This window comes from Neurospora crassa, linkage group III, assembly GCF_000182925.2.
Source record: "Neurospora crassa OR74A linkage group III, whole genome shotgun sequence".
In the NCBI taxonomy this organism is placed as follows: domain Eukaryota; kingdom Fungi; phylum Ascomycota; class Sordariomycetes; order Sordariales; family Sordariaceae; genus Neurospora; species Neurospora crassa.
In genome coordinates this window covers 2,548,721-2,569,890 of record NC_026503.1, presented here as the reverse complement: position 1 = coordinate 2,569,890, position 21,170 = coordinate 2,548,721, and the positions used below count along the sequence as shown (strand labels likewise).

General features: G+C 52.6%; 6 protein-coding genes and 1 non-coding gene across 7 annotated transcripts; 4 read left to right on the top strand and 3 right to left on the bottom strand.

Moving 5' to 3' along the window:
- The first annotated feature begins 1,993 nt into the window (after positions 1-1,993).
- Positions 1,994-3,664, top strand: ppm-1 (pentose phosphate metabolism-1). Its single transcript, XM_952118.2, has one exon. The coding sequence runs from the start codon at positions 2,204-2,206 to the stop codon at positions 2,987-2,989; it is 786 nt and encodes a 261-aa protein (XP_957211.1). The 5' UTR covers positions 1,994-2,203; the 3' UTR covers positions 2,990-3,664.
- A 317-nt stretch (positions 3,665-3,981) lies between these two features.
- NCU00086 (glycosyl hydrolase) lies at positions 3,982-5,135 on the bottom strand (the record flags this gene model as incomplete). The annotated part of the gene is made up of 2 exons (XM_952117.2): positions 4,458-5,135; positions 3,982-4,355 (listed from the first exon to the last, which is right to left on the bottom strand). The coding sequence occupies exons 1-2, from the start codon at positions 5,077-5,079 to the stop codon at positions 3,982-3,984; spliced, it is 996 nt and encodes a 331-aa protein (XP_957210.2). The 5' UTR covers positions 5,080-5,135.
- Positions 5,136-7,880: 2,745 nt separating this feature from the next.
- NCU00085 (hypothetical protein) lies at positions 7,881-11,451 on the top strand. The gene has a single exon (XM_952116.2). It carries the CDS (start codon positions 8,356-8,358, stop codon positions 11,062-11,064), a length of 2,709 nt encoding a protein of 902 aa, XP_957209.1. The 5' UTR covers positions 7,881-8,355; the 3' UTR covers positions 11,065-11,451.
- A 521-nt stretch (positions 11,452-11,972) lies between these two features.
- NCU00084 (hypothetical protein) lies at positions 11,973-14,747 on the top strand. The gene is made up of 4 exons (XM_952115.2): positions 11,973-12,231; positions 12,936-13,034; positions 13,191-13,337; positions 13,480-14,747. Exons 1-4 carry the CDS (start codon positions 12,051-12,053, stop codon positions 14,649-14,651), a joined length of 1,599 nt encoding a protein of 532 aa, XP_957208.2. The 5' UTR covers positions 11,973-12,050; the 3' UTR covers positions 14,652-14,747.
- A 586-nt stretch (positions 14,748-15,333) lies between these two features.
- On the top strand, positions 15,334-15,430 carry NCU15230. The gene has a single exon. It is a non-coding gene; the product is annotated as a tRNA-Ile (tRNA).
- Positions 15,431-16,530: 1,100 nt separating this feature from the next.
- Positions 16,531-17,183, bottom strand: NCU10301 (hypothetical protein; the record flags this gene model as incomplete). Its single annotated transcript, XM_001728437.2, has 3 exons — positions 16,531-16,832; positions 16,903-16,978; positions 17,119-17,183. 3 exons carry the CDS (start codon positions 17,181-17,183, stop codon positions 16,563-16,565), a joined length of 411 nt encoding a protein of 136 aa, XP_001728489.1. The 3' UTR covers positions 16,531-16,562.
- Positions 17,184-17,664: 481 nt separating this feature from the next.
- NCU00083 (hypothetical protein) lies at positions 17,665-20,557 on the bottom strand. Its single transcript, XM_951300.3, has 2 exons — positions 20,413-20,557; positions 17,665-19,935 (listed from the first exon to the last, which is right to left on the bottom strand). Exon 2 carries the CDS (start codon positions 19,886-19,888, stop codon positions 18,806-18,808), a length of 1,083 nt encoding a protein of 360 aa, XP_956393.3. The 5' UTR covers positions 19,889-19,935; positions 20,413-20,557; the 3' UTR covers positions 17,665-18,805.
- Positions 20,558-21,170: the final 613 nt, after the last annotated feature.

Genomic DNA, 21,170 nt, shown 5'->3' with positions numbered 1-21,170 from the left:
CCTCATTGCGCAGAGCGCTCAAGTTCTTCATTTGGGTATTTGTCAAAGGAGAGCAATAATGAACGATGATGAGAAGTGTTGACCTCCTAGTATATCTAGAAGCTTAAATAAGACTTGAAAGTAACCTCTAGTTAACCTCTACTTTGAACTATGTGTAAACTGATTTGTGATCAAATTAGGCTGTTTCGTGTGAGAGAGAGTTCATCTAGCATAAACTTTGGTAGCCAGTAAGTGATTTACTCAATTAGTTATGCAGCTTTGTGTGATCATTAGTGACGTACTTAGAGCTAGGGTTGTTCACAAAAATTCTCATTGCTCATACCACAACCCAAAAGAGATCAAACTTGTGAATTTTTATATTGGCATCCAAACTGGTAGAGACACAACTAGCTTCAGTAGGTAGAGAGTGGTTCATAAAAACATATTAAAAAAACCCAAGGAGTTGCCTCTTCACTTTCGCCCGGGTACTATGCCGTCATTGAATGGCCTTCGGAACTTTCCAGCTGTCACTCGCGTTTGCTTTCGGACCTATCGACGTATCTTCCTTCCCCTAACCTTGCATAACATACCATGCGTACAAGCAACATATTGAGATTAAAGCCAGCACTTTGTCAGGTCGGTACCTCTAGCTTCATCGAAGTATTCCATAATCATGACCTGCTAGTGCTGGGGCGTCGGCAGGGTAGGATCAAATGGAGGCAAGAAATAAAAGGTTGACCATGACGATGTTGCAAGACTGGGAGCGACATGGCGTCTTGATCTCACTATGACGGATAGTACTTTCAAGAGGCAAAAGAAACCCAGCCTTCACAACAACGGGCAAGCCAAGACTACTCACCAAATTTGTTCTTCAACCATTCAAATGTCGTCCCTTTCCCAAAAAAATGTGTTATAGCGAAGTCAAGCACAGCATCCACAAGACAACAGTATGATATCATAGGGTGAGACACGATGCCGTGGCTTTGTAGAGCTCCAGATCTATCGTAGTGTAGTGCCAGAGTGAACCTTCCTTTGCGAGCAGGCCGACACATACATACAACTTGGCTAGCCTCCAATGACTGACATCGAACCATTACACTTCTATAAGCAGGATGGGGGTCAAGATATGTGATCTTGAGAAACATATGTAGCAAATTACCCCTCAAACCCCTCTATTATCACGGACCCTTGAGTTATAAACCCGCGTGGATGGTGATGCTATGTCCCGCTGTCTCACCCATACCTAGTAGATGCCTCTATCACCCCCACGTGCATCGGTTATCGACAGGGTGAAGGGTGTTATCGCAGGTGCTGTTGGGACGGGCACATCTACGTCTGTTCCGTAGGAAAATTCCCAGACTTTTCTACATGATTCCACGACAGTGTCTTTTGTTCCCACAACCAACCTACCAACCTTACTCGTTGTTGGCTGGTGTAAGCAGCTCCTTGCTCTTCATAGGGTGACCCTGGACTTTGTCTTTACCGACAACCTCCAAAAGCATATGAGGCAAACATAGTTCTCGGAGCACAGAGTACTAGGGTAACTTCGTTCGAGCTCAGACACAATGATCGGTTGGCCGAAAAGATGCGAATTGCGGCTTTCCATGACCATATCGTGAGTACCGAGCGGCTTTGTCTGCCATGAGCTGTTATCGTGGTGTTGGGGGGACACCATACCTGACGTATACCTCCCTAGGTGCCTCTACTACTGCAGTACGTCGCTACCTGGTATCTGGAGGGCCTTCAAACAGGGGAGGTGCAATTTTGATACATCTTGATTGGTCGCAAAAAAAAAAAAAAGCTTTTTGGTTCATTAGTTCCCTGGAGTTCGCCCATTGGTAGTTCCCCACTGTAAAACAACGACGCTCAGAGCTACTATCGCTACGGCCACCGCTACGGCTTTCAGTGACTGACTGTACACTAAAAGCTGGTCTAGTGTGCGCTATCGTCCCGGCCCCCGCAGTCATCGCACGGGGACAAGACACCGACAGACCATAACCCCCCCCCCCCCCCGTTTCTCTTTCCCTTCCGCCCCCCCTCCACGACTCTGAACAATCACGAAGTGAGTAAAACACACAAAAACCACCCACGAAAAGTGTAGAGACCTCCTATCGCTGGTCATCGTAATTGAACAGACCTAAAACGTCGCCGTCCGAAGCAGCACCAACATAAATCCCCCACCACAACATCACAGCAACCTCCTGCGATAAGCCAAGCAACAGCAATGGGCAAGCAAGTCAACCTCTACTCCTTCCCCAGCGTCGATACGCTCGCGACCGCCCTCCGCTCCTACCTAATCTCGTGCCAGGAGGCCGGCCTCGAGCGACACGGCGTCTTCAAGGTCGGCGTCTCAGGTGGCTCGCTGCCCAAGACGCTCGCGCAAGCGCTGCTGGCCCCGGCCAAGGACGAGTCGGACGAGGTTAAGTGGGAGAGCTGGGAAATCTTCTTCGCGGACGAGCGCGCGGTCCCTCTCAATCACGAGGACTCCAACTACGCGCTCCTCAAGAAGGAGCTGCTCGACAAGCTCCCCCAGGGCACCCCGCAACCGACGGTACACACCATCGATGAATCCGTCCTCGACGACACGCAGGAGCTGGCGGACCGGTACGAGCAGACGCTCGTCCGCTCTTTTGCTTCGCGCGACTCGGTCAAGCTGCCCATCTTCGATTTGTTGTTGCTGGGCTGCGGGCCCGATGGACACACCTGCTCCCTCTTCCCCGGACACGAGCTGCTGCGCGAGACCGAGGCCTGGGTCAGCCCCATCGAGGACTCGCCCAAGCCGCCCCCGCGCCGCATCACCCTCACCCTCCCCGTTGTGACGCACGCGGTGCGCGTTGCGTTCGTGGCGACGGGCAGCGGCAAGAAGGAGATCATGAAGGATATCTTTGAGGAGGGCAAGGGGTTGCCGTGCGCCCTGGTGAACGAGGCGACGGGTGAGCGGTGCAGTTGGTTCGTGGACAACGCCGCTGTTGAGGGAGTCAGCTACCCCAAGAGGCCGTTTAGCCTATAGAACAGGACGTGATGTCTTGATTATTTTTTCTTTTCTTTTCTTTGCGGGTTGGAAGGAAGAAGGGAAGGGAAGATTGCGATTCGGCGTATTGCTCAGGGAAAACCCGGGGATATAGAGGTAGACAGGACGGTGAAGGGAAAAATACTCAAGGATGAGAAGGAGGGACAGGGAACAGGGTTGAAAAGGAGGAGGAAGAGTGTCACAAGCGGTTTGCGTCACGCCCTACACGACAGGCTAGGACGAAGCGATCGATAAGGGAATAAAATAAGATAGAAGAATACACGAGGAAGGTTTGAATGGGCGGAATTGGGGGCCTGAGCGGAACAACCGATTTTCTTGGTCAACACATCCCCAAAAGCATCAATAGACACTGGGACGGCGGACGCGGAGGTTGGAGTTGATTTTTGGGATGAAATCGGAGTGATTGGAGTTTTTCAGATTATCCCGTACGTATGTATGTACAGGTAGCGGCGGGGGCTTTGTCTCTTTGCGAACGACGTTGATGATACTGATCTCATACGCACAATGTTAATCTTCATTGCGGTATTCGACAAGGAAAACAGGCTGTTGCGGTGGTGAGAAACGCGGTCTACTGACAGACACTCACTTCCTTCCATCTACCCATTCTTCAAACACCTCATACCATAACGAAAAATATATCCTACGATACAGGCTATGACCCTTGGACGGATCAAGTATGTCCTGCTATTATTCTCAAGTCTCCACAAGTTATACGGCGTCACCAATTGGTCAAGAGGAAGGCTGCAATGTCCCATAGCAATGACTTTTTATCTTTGCTCCCCTTTTTCCCATCTTTTATCTCCCCCTTTGGCCTTCTTATATGTTCGAGGTCCAGGAACCGTAGCAGTGGCGGATCATAACCTGTGTCCGCTCACACCCATCTATTAACCATTCCAGGTCTCTCAGGACCGAGTTCAAAACCATCCCCCGCCCACACAGCTGCCGAAAGATATCAAACCTGCATCCTTTTCCTAAAGTAGCGCAACCCACAAGCTCGCCGCCGACTGCTGTTTTGCCAAACTGCTTCCATCAAACGGTCCCGACCAGCTTGTACCATACGTATCATCTGCGTTTCGTGCCTTCTGATAAGCCGAGTTTGCGTTCTGCTCCAGGTATGTGCGATACGGTCGTCCCACAATCAACACATCGAGCTCGCCGAGGTTGCGAGCAAATATGCCCTTAAAGCTCTGCTGGTCGTAGTTACAGCCCGCGGCGGTGCCCTCGCAGGCGTAGTCGGTTAGAACACCTGTGGAGGGGGGAGTGAGTTGGGGCGAGGAGATGACGGCGTTGGCGAGGGTTGCGGCAGAGCGGATGTAGGTTTCGTTGAGTGTTGTGCGAAAGAGTTCTGGTTTCAAGGGTTGGGTTGTTAGTTGTTTTCCGTTCATTGGCTGTTTCGTTCCATATACAATATTATAAGAAAGGGGTTGGAACGAAGGGGGTACCATACCAACTAAACCGCCTATTACCACTCCCTGGAGGTACGACCACGTCGGTCCCTCGTTGTTGAAGCACACTCCATTAGCCTTATCTTGCGTCAACCCGTCGTTGACCAATTCCTCTGCGTTGATCATGCCCGATTCCACGAACCACTGGTGCGCCTTGAGCGCCCTGGTCAGATAACGAGCATCACCCGTTCGAAGATGCAAACCCGCGGCCAGCTTGATATACAAGGCGTTGGCAATGGCATTCTTGTACGTCATCGCCTTGATGTCCACATAGATGCCGCCGCCACACTCCGTGTCCGTCCAGTAGTTCCAGATGTACTGCTCGTCCTGCATTGCAATCGTCAGGTATTGCTTGTCGCCCGTAAGGTCAAACATGCGGAGCATGGCCAGCGCCCACCAGCCCGTATCGTCGGTCGAGTCAGCCCTGAAGTTACCGTCGCCTTGTGGCCACCAGGGCAGGGGGGCCTTTTGCTTTTCGATGATCTCGTGCGCTTGAGAGAGGTAGTCCCGTGAGCCGGTAACGTGCATGTAGTCCAAAACCGCCTGGAGGGCGGTACCGGAGATCCACCAGGCGACATCAGGAGACCAGCGGCCTTCGGAGGGGTTGTAGAAGGCGTTGTTCATGGCGTCGATGGCGGCTTTGGCGGCGGTTGACGCGTCGATGACCGTAGAAGCTTGGATGGGGCTTAACATGCTTGCGAGGCCCGCTATGCCAGCCAGAATCTGTAGAAATCTCATCGCGTCTGGGTGTTCGGCGGTTGATTCTGCTTGATTGTAGGAGGTAAAAGGGAGACAACCTCACAACCACACAGCTAGTTATTTATAGATGATCTTAGACGGCTCAAGGGCAGTGAAGTGTTTACCAGCGAACTCTTCACCACGTTGATGCTCGGTGTGCCTGTTTGCCATCGTAGAGGCTCCATGGAGGAGCCGATACAGATGACATGAGCAAGTTCCAGTCTGGACGAAGGGAGTAAACGCCTCCGCCGCAGCTTTTTCTCAGCGGGGCGGTATTGAGGGTCACCGCATTGTTATTCTGCCGTCCCGATACGAGGGTAGATCATGGTCGTGTGTTGTTGGTTTGGCAGGAGGGGGCACCGACCAGCTTAAAGGATAAACAACAACAACAACAACAACACCACCAACTCTTAGGACGAAGTCAATGCCCCTTCCTCCACTAGGGAGTTGGCCTGCCAAGGCCGGGAACACCGCCGCTTGGGCAACGGACGCATCTGTGCCATGCCGGACCCATCATCACAAGGTGGTCATCAGTATAGTCTTGGGGCACAGGACGCGGATGACTTGGCTTGGAGAATACAAGTTCTTTTCGAGAACATAGACAGCCTTGAGTCTCGCAATGCCAAGGCAACAACTGGTGTAAGTGCGATACGTCAAAACCCCGGCCCAAGTGGTCGTCTCGTGAACAAGCGTCATCCAGTTGGCAACATATCTCGTCGCGGCTGCTGCTACTTGCAGTTGTCGTGCAACCCTGTCCCATAGCGGACATGGCTCTCCCAAAACGAGAGCGCGAATAACCCCAGAAGTCCCAATCCATCTCAATAAGTGGTGTTTGTGTGCCGAGTTCTTGCGGCGACGAGGGTCATCGTATTTAAACCTCTTCAGTTCATCATGTAATGACCCGGACCCAAATGTTACTCTGTGTCTCTGGGACCTGCATCAAGCCGAATTGGTGTACATCCAACCTGAAGCTCGGGAAGCTTCTTCGAAGCCAAGGATGATTGGTCTGGGTGCTATTGCGGGTTACGTTGAAAGGCACAGAGAGCCCCAGACTTACTTCGTCGATCATTTCAACGTATGGCGTAGGTGTGTACACGTAGAAGGAGAAGGGTGCCAGGAATTGAAGAACCGGATCGGGGAAGTGGACGCGGGAACAACCGCATGTACCTCTAAACTCCAGCTGGATGACAGACCTTCGATGCCAGGAAGAGAGAGGATGGAAAGGAGAAAAAGGAAGGAACGCGAGGGATAAGAGCCAGTAGGTAGTCTAGATACTACTGTACACTACATACACTATATGCGGAGAACCGGATGTTCCCTTGTCCTGCATCATGTTCGCCGTGCATATCGGCACCGAAAGGAACTGGAGTGTAATCCATGCGGAGCCCGCTGCTGGCCGTAGAGGTTAGAGGTGCTCCGTATCCGCCCCGCACAATGTTTGCCAAGTAGAGGTATGTAGCAGGCCATCCGTGCTCCCTCCGTATCGACTTTTCAAGGTCGCAAACCGAGGGTCGTGCGACGATAGCAATTGGCTATTACGATGTATGAATTTGTCTTGCCAACAAGTCTTACGTCCTTGTGTTTTGTTAGTCTCTGGTATTGTGTGAGTGTGGCTTGAAGTGATGACTGGAATGCTTTTCTTCTTTTGCTTTCTCATGTTGAGGTTTAGCAGTTGCGTCATGTGAAATTCTTCAGGGGGGCAAAGGATCACGCTTGCCAGGAACGGAATAGCGTATCCTGGCTACAGACGGAATGTCATGCATAAATTGAAGGAAAAATTCGAATCTCGGGACCCATTGTACTGAATTCTGTATCCCGGGAGAATCTTCAACTTGCTTCATCTAGGTGGACTTTTATGTTTCTAGTCTCCGTCTGAACCTCGGTTTGTCACCGATCCGGCCATACTTTCGTCTGAAGGTTCAGATGATGTTGATGATGGCATTAGGGTGATTCATTTGCATTGAGGCTGTCACCCGGTCTTCGGTCTTCGGTCCCAGCGTCGGGTAAAGGGGTATCTCTTCCGAAGCTATCCCCTTGCACGCTGCGGGATTACTACCATTCATCTACAAGTGCCGATGTACGCAACACGCCTGAAGCCGTTTGCGCCACTTCCTGGCATCCCATGATCCATCTGATTTCTTCCAGAACCACACAGATGCACCGAACATGGCTTCAAATCATCTTCGCAGAGTGAATGCTGCAATTCGCTCTCGGGTTAAGTGCAGACTTTGCATATACAGTATGTGACATATCGTTGCGCATCTGATGGGCCTGTGGATGTTTGTAGACGTCCAGCAGCCCGAAGGCTTTTACTGCTTGGTGAAGATGTGAAGATCATCAGACATCTGTGATTAAGGGCAAGCCTCATGTAACAGCAACAGGCAACAACAACAACAACTGCACGAGCGACTTTGACTTCGTTCGTGCCAAATTGAATATCACAGACTTGACCGTTTGGCTCATCGTGAGCGGCTGTTTCAGAAGAACATGGGACAATGTGACGGCAGGGGAAAGGGTCCCTTTAGGGCGATCCAACTAATTTCCATATGGGCCGCCTCGAGTCTTGCAGGGAATAGGGCTCATGGGAGCCAGGGGGGTGAGGTTACCTCTATGTAACCTTGTCGAAATGCGACTTCATCGTCTGCAGTGTCGTCTCGAATTTTATCGAGTTGCCGTCTTCGCATATACCTGAGCTGACCTACCTACCGTACGCACGATTGCTCGTCTCAAACTCTTTCGCGTGGCCATCTATATCTCTTGCACGAAGTAAGGTCTCACTGCCGCCAGTGGGATTCCGGCGCAGTCGTATCACCATCTCTTCCCAACCGGCAACCCGCCGGGAGTCGCCTCGACGAAGATCATACGAACCCTCCCACTTCATGTGCAACACCACATGCGGGCCTTGTTTCTTGTCCTAGAGAACCGCCGCATCGATCACACTCAACCGGACTTTTGGAGTTGGACCAAATCGCTGCCCTCAGACCATCCTGCTTGCCATTCTGTCTCCCAGTCCTGAGCCGAGTCACACGATATCCTCTTATTGACAGGGAATCTGGAACTCGTATCCTGTGCTTTCCGGGGAAAGGGGAGATACTGAGACACGCCTAGCACCCGAGAGACGGTTTCTTGAAGGAGCATCGAGTCGGACAATCACTCTCCATCATGGAAGCAGCTGCAAATTTCTTGAGGAGGAAGCGGTCCGCTGGGGGAGAGAAGGGCAGATCACTTTTCTCAAAAGCACACCCAACCCCGCCGTCCAATGCCGGACCAAACAGATTGGATTTGGACCTCCCCGATCTTCCCAAACTCGAGCTCTCTGAGTTGCTTCGTTTTGACGGGGCCCAATCGAAGGCTCCCGACCAATCGTTGCTATCGCCAGAAGCAACCACAGGAGGAGCAACAACCAGAAGTCCAGCACCGCCCAAATCCGCGCCGCCAACGACAACAACAACAACGCCCATAGCAGCAACGCCGACATCAGCAACGTCAGCTTTGAGCCCATTGGACAAGAAGCTACCTGTTGCACCAATCCAGACTCGTACTGGTATCTCTGGTCCCCCAACTGGTCCTCCCACTGCGCCGCCTCCTCCGCCGCCACAGCAAGCAAAACCAAAGTTGCTGCCAGCGCCTAGATCTGCTGTGGAAGCACCCAGCTGGGAAAGAACGGCCGGGTCGCAGCATCTCGGAGCTGATAGGCAGAAGGCAGCTACTATGATCACGACTGCCAACGCGGCCTCCACACCCCCTACCCCGACAGCCGCTTCCAACGCCAAACCTTGGAATGCTCCGCTGCCGCCCCTACCGCCCATGTCGATACCCAGACGGCCTGTTCGTCCTGGCATAAGTTCCCCTACTTCACCTTCGCTTGTGAATTCTCCCACGTCGGTTGCGGTTTCCCCAGACTCGCCCACCCTAAAGCCCATCGCAGCTTCCCGGCCATCCTCACCACCCCACTTAGCCCCAGTCCCGGCTTCGGTTCCGGCTTCGGCCTCGGCGTCAGCAAATCTTAAGCCCGCCGTGTCGCCCGAAACTTCGGTTCCCGTGTCACCAGCCGGGTCCGTATCCAGCATCGTGTGGGCATATTCGGATGGCAGTCCTGGATCAACCCCGAGATCCTCGACAAACTCTACCCATAGCTTTCCCGATTCCAAGGAGCCCAACTTAAGCACAACGTCTTCGAGACTGGTCGGACAAGTCCCATATTCCAACAGCCATGAACAAAAAAGGGAAGCAGACAGGTCTCGAAATTTCGCACAATCAGAGCGAGAATTGCCGCCGGCACCGCCCGCGCCTCCAGTGAAAGAGAAAGACGCGCATCTTAACCGTCCAAGGCCAGAGACCCCGCCGAAAATAGTCCGACCAGAAACAGAACAAGCTTCGACAGGGGCGCAAATCGCGCCGATCTCGATCAACGGCTCAAACACTTCTCCCCAGCACGGAGAGCTCTGGAGACGGAGATCGGTGAAAAGTGAAAAGAACTTGGTGGTTGCGGACCTGAAACTTGATTCCAGCAACGGATCCACGGCCGAATCAGGCCAAATTCAATCTTATGCTGCTTCGCGCACCGCCGACGCCCAGCCAACAGTAACACCGCCTTTGTCGCCAGGGCACGTCGACGCATCCCCACCTGCAGCCAATAACAATTACCGTGCCCCAGCGCATAGAACCACTGCTAATGCTCTTCCTGGGAGAAACATCCGTCCTTCAGCCTCTCGTCAACAAGTCATTCCCCAGGTTCAGGATACGATGGGCCAAGCCAAATCCCACTTGAGAAAGAAGAGCCGCGACGACACACCGAGAGCGGGTACGCCCGCAGAAAAGGCAGTGTCGCAACCGCCATTCGAAACCAGCAATGGGCTGCCTGCCGCCACTACCGCTCCTTCCGTCGCCTACCATCCCGCACCCGACTATGGACAGTACGAAGTCAAGCAGCCGCATTGGGAGCCGTCGGTACAACAAGTGCCATCGACAGATGTACAAGGTGGAAACAGACCCGCGATTCAGCGGAAAGCAGTTGGAGGGTACGACTCCCAGATGCGGTCGGTGAACAATTCAAATCTGGCTCCAAGCGAACAAAACAATGATGCCGCCGGGCTCTCCGTGCGCTCGCCTGTTGGACTCCCCGCTTCTCCTGCGGCCAACCGGGGGCGCCCTGTAGAGCGGCCCCCGGCCCCCAATGCAGCCCCGTTTCCCACTCGAACCACATCCAAAACCGGCAACGGATACCAACCCGCATATCCTACTCCCCAAATTCAAGTCCAGGACGAATATCACCAATACTCCAATGGTACCATAGATCATGGCTCCGTATCCGAATCCGGCTCTGCTGTATCTGTCGAGACCCTCCGACCGCCAAAGCAGAGATATGTGGACAACGAGATTGCCGTGATCTCGGACGAGGAGGAGCCCGAGGAGCAGTCCTGGCCCGAGAGGACCGATAACCCCGGCGTGGCTTTCTTCCTGAAGAAGAAGAAGAAGAACTGGTGCACACCATTGCCAGCCGACGGAGTACTCGATGCGCCCCCTCTTACGGACAAACACTACCGGTGCCTCACGAGCCACAGGTACATGACGCCGAGCCGACAGAAATATAATCGAATTGCCTGCCGCACTTGTGGTGAGAGACAGCATGTGGATTGCTACATTTGCAGTGCCTGCGCCCTCAACATCTGCCTTCCCTGCACCAAAGGTTTGAAGGTGTTTGGAGGCAATTTAAAGCAGCTTTTGCGCCATGTGGAAGAGAGCAGACGATTCAATGAGGAGGATGAGAACGGCCAAATAACCCCAGGAGTCCAATACGCGGACCAGAACGGTTTTAGCAGCGGGCCACCAACAGAGAACGGGGTGCTTTATGCCGTTGAGACACAGTAATCGCAAGGGTGGAGTGTTGAAAATTAGGAAACAAGTTTGGGAGGAAGCATAAAGAACTGCATACTGCAAAGAGAAAACAGGCGTTGGCGTAGGAATTGCTTGATGCTATTTGTCGCATGGCTGGCAGTAATAAGTTGTAGAGTGGGTTGGCATTTGGGGTACATATGTTTGACGTGATTTGCGAGGCAAGATACTGAAAGAAGTCATTGGTATATCTGATTGGATGGGAAACATGATGGTGATGCACTTTTTTTTCTAATTTTCTTGGGGCCTTTCTTTGGATTGACTTTGCTGTAGGTAGTGGTGTATGGATGATGGAGGCACACTCCATTGAAAAATGATAGAGCCACTTTACTTTGTAATGAGAACTCGACAATGTTTTCCTGAAGAAGTAACTTTCTGAAGCCCGGTGTGAAAAAGACTAACGGGCGTTTGGTTGAGCTCAGTCGCAAGTTGAATACAGTATCGGATGGGCTGCCGTGGTTTAGATCATCCATCCAGGTCCCGCTGGATCTGCCCTGGCGATCGGTCCCGCCTCTTCGGCTGCAGGTGTACCTAGTGTAGAGTGACGGGCGTCCACCCTTCCACCCGGAATTCAGTAACGGCCCGCAGTGACAGGCCCCAGCTTTTAGCGGGTTCCAGGGGTGTGAAGGCCGGGCACGCTGAAGACTTTGTGGCAACCACGTTGTAACCCCCTGGAGACGGCCACCGAAACATGGAAAGCAGGAGCGGGAACGGGGACGTATCCGAACATGCGGGAACACGTAAAATACTGTACGCGTTCCCATGGTAAGTAACAAATGTCCGGTTTTGAACCATAACTGCCGACCTAACCAACCTGCATTGTGTACATCCATCGAACAATTGGGTTGTTCGCAGTGGCTTCGTCTAAACTCCATCCCAATATCTTCTGGACACACAAGATTGATCTTTCCAACCCGATAATTCAACAGACCAGCACCCATAAGTCACAGCTTCACGAATGAATGACGGACACTGTTGACAACACCATCACATCCCCGCCTCTCAAGAGGAGGAAACTCTCCGGTACCATGTCCTCCCCAACGCCTTCCTTAAAGCCAAGTGCACTGGATCGCACTCAATCACTCCGGAAACCAATGAGCACCGCGGGACTGATGAAGGATACTACCATTACCGCCGCAGTTGGTACGTCTGCTGGCAGCAATATCGCTAGGGGCGCAGGAGTAAGAACGTCAAAGCAACGGCCCGTCTCGATGATTCAAACGCCATCAACAACAAAAGGAGCTTTGGCTGCGCCAGGAATGGTTTCTCGGACTGTCGCCACCAGCAACATTGGCACGGCGATCAGCGGGAGCGGAATCAAAAGGACGGCTAGTGTTACTGGTACTAAAAGCGGCACCACCAGCAGCAATATCAAACCACCATCCTCTGGAGGGCTTAATCGACTGGCTAGTACTAGATTGAAGCAAGAGGGGAGGAAAGTTGAAAATGCAGGCGAAAGGACTGGCGCGGAAGTTGGAACTGGGATCTCCAGTGGTTCTGGGAACCGGGTTGTATCGGGAGCAGCAATGGCACTACAACCATCAAGAACATCAACAACTGCCACAAAGTCGACAACATTGTCAACAACTAGCCTCAGACAACCTCTCCGTAATCGCGCTCCCAAAATACCCGCGACTGATGTGACCGCGAGAACTACTCCTCTATCACCACCTACCACAACACCGCCATCATTTTCAGGATCGTTTGGAATGACTCGTCCAACTACTTCGTCGGGTGCAGGTTCATTAGCCACCATCACTAGCCCAAGAGTAACAGGTGCATCTGGTTCTAGGTCCAAAATAGATACAGGCATTGGTCAAAGGGGGAGAGGGCATGCGCGTACTCAGTCAGCAACAATAAGCTCGCCGAAACCAACAACGCCGAAACCGGTATCAAGAAGCACAGCAGTATCAGGAATTTCTGCCACCGCGTTCTCAAAAACTGCCGTAGGTAAAGACATCAGTGTTTCTGGAGTTGGGAGTGGGAGTGATCCGCCCAAAAACGCTTCCAAAGGAGTTCCACCACCAAGCACTCCTGGTAAAAGTAGGCCACAGTCACTCATATCGGCCAACGCACTCAGACGGTCTCCTGCCACCGCTAAGCCAGAGATAGCAACGACAGGAGGGACGCCCAAAGCAGTGACTGGAACCGGACTAAGGTCATCACCAGCGCACAAACGGCAAAACTCAGCATCTTCAGTTTCTACTACCAATATCGCGACCACCACAGGAACAACGGAAAGGACAGCGGTGAGTACAACAACGACACAGACTCAGCGTCTTGCTGCTTCCAGGAGACCACTCTCCTTACAAGCCCCCGAAGCAGCAATAGCAAATACTGTAAAGCTGGCACCAAAAGTATTATCCTCAACTAGGCCCCCTTCTACAACAGCAACCACCACAACCGCCGTCACCAAATCCCCTCCCTTGCGCCAGCCAATCACGGCACCCTCAGCCGCCGCGACCAGGAACGTTGTCAAACTAAAGCCCAAACCCCATATACCCGAACCTCTTGCGTCTTCGACATCCTCCCTCGCCGCCCCCCAGCAGCAGCAGCAGCCCCGTCATAACTTCGACACGTACCAACAACACTACACTCCGGCCCAGATCCCGCTCTTGCCCAAGCCACTGACATCTTCCTTCCTCGCTCCTCCCACGCCCTCCAAGCAGCCGGCAAACGTTGCTCTCTCCGCCGAGATTTCTCGGCTACAGACGGAACTGTTGCAGTCGCACTTGCTACATCAGGAGGCGAAGCGGGTAAAGGAGGAGTGGGAGGAAGATGCTAGGGGGAAGTTGCAGGAAATGTGGGAGAGGGTGAGGGCGGAGGAGAGAACGGTTGGGGAGATGGAGGGGAAGGAGGGGGAGGAGGGGGTTGTGGAGGGCTTGCTTGCTATGGCTGGGTTTGGGGGAACATTGGACCAGACAAAACTACAGGCGTTGGATGAAGTGATTTCGGGGGTGTGGGCTATGAGCGACCTTTCGTCTCCGTCTTCTTCATCGGGTGTTACCATTGGGAAGTACACGCGTGTGGTGCGCGCCTTTGAGGTGTGGGCTGGAAGGGCGGGGAGGATATTGGAGGAACGGAGAAGAAGCGCAGCGGATAATGAAGATGGCCGGGATGGGGCGTTGATGCTAGATGCGAATGGGGAGGTGGAAATGATCGGGGGTATGGATCTTGAATGGAAGAATGAGTGCGTTGCGCTCGGGAGGCGGTTGGAGAAGTGGCGGAGGATGTTGGGGGAGCTGGGCGGAGTGTCGTCGAAGGCCAACTATGGGTCTTCTTTTCGGTCATCGCGACCAATAAAAGGGGTTGAAGCTATTGAGAGGGAAGCGGACAAGGGAGAGGAAGGAGAAGATGACGAGTCGCCTCTGGTCAGGACGCTTAGCAGATTCGGAAGTTTGGTGGATAACATGCTCGCTGAGTTACAAATCATGGCGCAGATTGAAAGGGAAGCCGTGGCGGAGGAGATTGAGTGGGTGCGTAGACTAAATAGGGTCGATGATGAGAAGGAGGGAGAGGAGATCATGGGGAAGCGAGCGACAGCTATTTGGAGGGTTATTTGATGGGTGATGATTTGTCGGTTCACGACTTGCATGAAAGGAGTACGAAATCAGGAAATCAGGGGGGAGGCACTATGGATGTTTTATGGTTACCTGCAACTCTTTCGTGTGGGATAGGATCCTAAATATACATGTATGGAAATAGACAGTTCTACGGCTTGGTGGTTTCGTTCTTGATCTTCAGTGGCGTTAGAGAGTCCTGCCCCGTAAAGGCCTGTCCAACTTGGCAGGCTAATAAACAATGTTCTCGCTCTTGTCCTCCTTCTGCTTTCCAACTGATCTCTCACACATTGACGTTATAATATGATGCGGTTTGGCTTTTCACTTGTCTCGCTTCCGTAAAGGCTCCTTCTTAAATAGTCGTCAGTATGATCCTCCGCGCGACTATTCTTCTATCGTGCACGGGAATGTACGAAGGTAAGATATGCATCCATCTTCAAGCTGTTCATTGCACATGTATACGGAACACCAACGCCATAAGTATGCCCAGCATAGCGACTAACAGAGGACACTTGTGCCCTAACCCCCTCATTCATTTTCTCGCCTTCTATCGAACTTGAAGCAATTTACCAAACGTTTCCTAACGATCAAACATCTGTCTGGGTAACAGCTCCACGCCGATGTTCCTAGGTTTGTGGAACGATTCAAATATAAGGCTTTCGCAATACACTGCAGTCAACCAACAGCCCGATTAGCTCAGCTGGTTAGAGCGTCGTACTAATATCTGCTCCCCGAGATATCAAGTCATGCGAAGGTCAACAGTTCAATCCTGTTATTGGGCATTGTTTTTGCTTCCTTTTGCTTTCTTTTTTTTTTTCTTTTTTCCTTTTTCTACTTTTGTAAATCATTAATATTCTCCCGCGTGTGTCCGTCCGGCTTTCTTTTCTTCTCTCATCTTTGTTGTAATAATCCAAAACCATTCGTCCGGTTTATACAGGTTAGGAAAGCCACTTGCACGTTGCATCCAAACGCAGTTTGCTACATTATTATTAAGCGCAACCGGGAAGGTTCGATCTACTTGTACGAGGCTCGGGAAGCAATGTTCAAAGGGACCATTGGGAAGGACCTCTTCGAACGAACATGGCAAAAGTCATTACAAAGTTGATTAGAGACGTAGGTTCTCTTGATACGAGGTGTCGAATTGCCTCTTGCCTTCTTCCTTGAGTCGTTCATCTGTGCATCCTTTCAACGGGATGTATTTCAGACAGTATACAGTAGTTCCGACTCCGAACTCCTCTCAACGGATGGCTGGCTTTACAACAACCCCGAAAGCGATACCCATTGCACCCCGTCCACCGGGCCCGGATGGGGCACAAACCCCGCTCCGATATCGGTTATCCCGACGTCCCATCTACATATCTCCGTTGCGGACCGGACCGGGGCCGAGCCAAGCAACTGAATACACCCCCCCCCCCCCCCCCCCCCCCCCCCCAACTGAAGCATAAAAACCCCCGCCGTTTCTGTTCGTTCAAGAAACACGAAAAAAAAAAAAACCTTACAAAACCATCACCAGCATTCACCAAATAGATCGGGACGTCATCCTGCTCTTTCATTTCCCAATGTCTACATTTCCCCGCATAACCAGCGTTCCCATCCTCGATTTTCTTTATCACTTGCATAATGTGAGCAATGCGAACAGCGCCATGCAAGATTGAGTTGTACCTGCGTATATGCGTGGTGCGTTATGCGGATTGACGTTGTCACCAGACACTACACGGTGACGTGTTGCCAGCCAGGTGAACTCATGTTCGTCGTCGCCCCTCTCCAACACGCTTACCCCCCGATTAAACTCAACAAGGTAAGTTCTCTCGTGCGTATTCTGTGGTTTGTGTGCTGTTCGTTTTGTACGTAACGAATCTGCACGTCTAACTACGGGGGCCTTCCAGTAATTTCCGTTTCCGGTATCTCTTTCTTCTATTTCTTTTGGCTACCGCAGTGGTTTTGCGTATTGAGAGCCGGCCGGCTGCGGGCCCGGGCAAGTGGATCCATCTCCCATTTCATCGGGGTGTCGGCGGCGGCCCCATTGCCTCCGTCGCTCGTCGGAGTCATCGCACCCAGCTCGCTCGGGCCGGCCTCTACCCATACATAGATTCTCCTCAGTTTCCATGTCCGCCGCACCATTCCACTCAGACACAATCCGCACAAACCACACAAAAATAACAACAAAAGAGAAGCTTCAAATATCTGAAACATGTCAAGTGTTGGCAACACGTCATCTGCATTGGCGCTAACAGCTAGGTAGGTACTAACTAACCTGACTAGAGCTCCGCACCACATGCCTATGATGTGTTGAGATACGGTTGCAACCATACTCCGTAGTGGTGGCCAGTCTTCAGGTTTTAAAACATTAAAGCTCAAAATTTGTTTCAAGCAATTCCCAAGCGCCGAAACGAACGGCCGGGTCCAGAGCCTCATCCGTCTCCCTCCCGTCCCGCCCCGCCCCGCCCCGCCCCGCCCCGCCGTGACCCACCTTGCTGGTTCCGGAACGAACGTCGTTCGCCGCTCCACTGACAACTCGCTGTTTCCGACCCACATTGCGCTTGTCCTTTCCCGTATTAGGCTCAGGTACCTAACCCATAGTGGATCGCAGGATCGATGGCTGCCCGAAATAAAGACAGAGGGGTGTGCGAACTGCGAGCGATTCAGTGTCCCGGGGGGGGGGGGGGGGGTGGTGATCAGTTGGCCAGTCACTCGAGGGCCCGGGGGAGGGGTGTTTGGTTCCGTGGAGTCGGTCAACGAGCTTGCGCTGTCACCGCCTTTTGCCTTGGTGCGGACCGCACCAGAACTTCCCCGGTTGCAGCAGGTACGGATCGGGATCGATCCGCGAGCGGCCCATGCCCGTTCGTTTCGTTTCTCCTTCGCTCGTTCGATGGAAGCGTCGATATCCACGGTATCATGTTCTTGGTCGTTTCCAGAAACCCGAGAAATGTTTCTCCCATGCCTTCGCCTACATAACCTTGCAAAGCCCTAAGCCCTAGTTCATCCCTCATCCATCATCAATCACCAAATTCGTCAATAGTAGTATAGTCGTGATGGTAGCATAGTTCCAGAAAAAGAAAGTGAAACGAATAAAACAAGTGCTTCTCACGCCCACGCAATGCCTGCTTTCATTCATCATTACTTGTTCGTTGTTCTGTTCATCCTTTCCTGTTCTAGGGAAATTGTGTCAGAGTTGTATGTCTTTATGTTCGCTCGCGCGCCGTCCTTTCTGCCTTGTCCATATCTCTCCTAGAAATTAAGCAACGTTCTCGTCCTTGCCCCAGTGTTCTGCTTTTTAAAAATGAATAATCAAAGTACGGGCTACCGGCCTCAGAAGGTTGACCGGAAAACATGTACACAACGAAACCCCAGGATAACCCGTGACCGGCACCCAGGTGAGCATTAACCTCGAATTGGGTGACTGTTCCGTCGTCTCCTCTGATTCAGAATCGGCAGTCGCGCGTGCCTGTTTCCGTTGCCTTATCACAAGCCAGGAAACATGGCAAACTCCAAATTCGACGGCGCACTAAAAAGGGTATCAAGGGGTAGGTGAAAGACTTTCTTTCAACCAGCAAGGGAAACCAACGCCGCTGATATAGCAAACCTGAGCAATCAAGGCGACATAGCCAAGACGTCTAGGCTAGTATGATCTTGCTCCTAACTGATACTTCCAAAGCGGGCCAAGTGGTTTATGCAAGGTGCCTCTCGAAGCAAACGTGGAAAGGCTATTCAGATCCACGGCGTCCCGTGTGACGAGAGGCAAGGCAATTATGTAAAACTTGCCAATCTCCAGCTCTGGCCGATCAGGTGGATTAGAGCTCACTGTGGTGGAAACCCGAGCGTCTGGTAGCCAAGATGTTCTCCTCCAGGGATAGCATAAGAAGCGAAGTTGAGTTGAGTGTGATCGTTGAGACGCCAAACGCCTCGTAGCAAGAGTAAAAAGCCGATGAAGTCAAAAGTCGATATGAATGCTTTGTTGGCGAGATGGCGCCGTCTTTGGTCGTGTATGAGTGAAGAAACCTGGTAGATGTGGCTCCAAATCCCGAGCACGGAAACCAAGTTTCGTGCCCAGCGAAAAGAGATGCCAGAAATCCCTCAAATGACCGCCAGCGCCCAATTGGGTGCCTAATGTTATGCCCTGCCCCTTGTTGAACGCCGAGCCATGCATGTGTGTGGTATTATACGGATCCAAGTCGAAGGAGAGCCTCGACGGCCTCCCTTTCTTGCGCATCTGACGGGGTCGTCAATGCGGGTGTTGTTGTTGCAAAGTTGAAGGTGCGGAACTGTGGCGAGCGTGCCATTCCCACTGATGAAGAGAATGACCGTAGCCCACCAGTAGCGTAGACACTGTTCGCGTTGAGGAACCGGTCTGATGGGGCTTGATATGAAGTCGCACGAAGCGCAGCCGCACCAACAGCGGCCCAGTCTTCATCATCTGTCGCGTCTTCCGTGTCGTCATCCATAGCAATATCATCGTCGTCATCAGGTGCCTCTGAGCAGGAGGCCGACGCCGAACCATCCAAGGACATCCTGTCCACTTCGTGGTCCATCATGTGCATAGACCGATCGTCAAAGGAGAATGCCGCGCAAGATTCACCGTCGAGGGAACCAGCCGCTGCGATGCGCAAGCGATCCAGGTTCCAACCGCCATTCCTGGTGATGGGAATACTTGCGGGTTGACTGTCACCGTGTGGCGATGCTCGGCGTGCTGCCATATACCCGGAGGGCTGGCCACACCTCCTGGCTTGCCATATTCCCCAGCCCACCTTCTCGAATTGTACGTCACCGTCCAGACCGCCGCCTTCGCCTCCACTTCCTCGACCTTCCAAAGCACCCACAACCAACCTCCGAGCCTTTGTCGGAGGAATCTCAGCAAAGCCAGGGATAGAGCTCGTGAGATAACCCATGATATGACGGATCGCAAGCGGACCGTGGTTCAAGAGGATTTCTGGTAGATGGAACTTGGCCAACATGGCAGCGTTGATGCCGGCCGACTCGTATGGGGGAGAACCGGCACTACCGTTGTGATCGGTGTCGTGATCGCCATGGAGGTCCAGATCCGAGTCGACGTGTTGGTCCATCCGAGCTCTCTGAAGCTGGGCCTTGAGCCCATGGGGAGGCAGTGTAGGGGACATGGAGTTGGGAGGAGTAGGGAGGGGGATCGGGTGAGTTGCCGTCACAGGGACACTCCGGGCCGCTACAGCAGTTAAGTTGTCTCGGCCGAGGGAGGTCGTAGTGATATCGCGAACAGCAGATGCCATGATTGCCTTGTTGACCTTTGTTGACGTAGGTGTGCTTCGAGACGTGTCTGCGAGTCGGCGCCAGTGGGTGTCAGCACGATACGGCGGGAGGAGGGCAGACACGCGACGACGCGTTGGTGAGAAGGTATGATGGTGCTGTTGCTTGTGATGATGATGGTGATGGAAGGAGGAGGAGGAGGAGGAGTGACGGACAACGGCGGTGGCGGTCTTTTTGTTATCAGTCGTGATGCCGACCAGGGCCATGGACCATGTACAACTGCTATACTATAGTATGTATGATACACACACACACATACATAGACGCACACAGTACGGTGTAGGTCCAAGTATAGCCAAGGTACACCAGTCGATATGACGATGTGCCCTAATCGCACACACGCACTCGTCGTGGTCGCAGGCTGATGCGCGGCACCAAAGGGGGGGCGTGGGCCATGGGACACAATGCCCGTGGTTATTATCAGGGGGGACGTGGGTTGGGTTGAGGGGGGAAGTGGTATTCTAGGGTCCGCTCCTGAGTCACTTACCAGATGTCCGAAGGAGATGCGCAGCTGGCAAAGTAACTCTTGATCGGGCCAAAGTGGATTTGGTCGGATCAAAAGTGTGGAGGCAGGGAAACGGCAGAGCTGTTGTTGTCGCGATGATCTCTCTGTGACAGGAGATGACTCTCGGTGCTGAATCGATGGTGCAGAAGTGCGTGTTTGTTTCTTTGAAGAAGGAAAAGAAAAAAAAGAGAAGAAGAAGAAGAAGAAGAAGAAGAAGAAGAGAAGAGGAGGAGGAGGAGGAGGAGGAGGGAAGAGAAGGAGATGGGATGAATGCCAGTGATGATTGATTAGTCCAATCCATTCTTCCTGCCCTGGGTGTGCGCCCCCCATAGAACAGGTACAGACAGCTAGTACCATACAAGTACGGCGTAGGGAGATGACCGGAGAGGTACCACTTACAACAACTGGCAGCCTGACGGGCACCCGACACAACGGGCACAATCTCGACGCGCACACGGACTGGAAGACAGGCAGGACACCATCTCACCTACTGTACCGGTAAACTGTACTGTACTTTACCATTGTCGCGAACACCTTCTGGCCCTCGCTTCCCATTGTCTTGTTCACCTGTCATCGCTGTTTGCCTTGGGCAACCTCTTCTCGGAACCTAGGTACCTACCTAGGTATGTAGGTAGGTAGGTATGGGAATGAACCAGGGGCTCAGCTGCAGTCATCAAAAGGCGCCGCAGAGCAGTCACCGTGTTGCTTCCGCGCTTGCGTACCTGCTGAACCGTGTACCA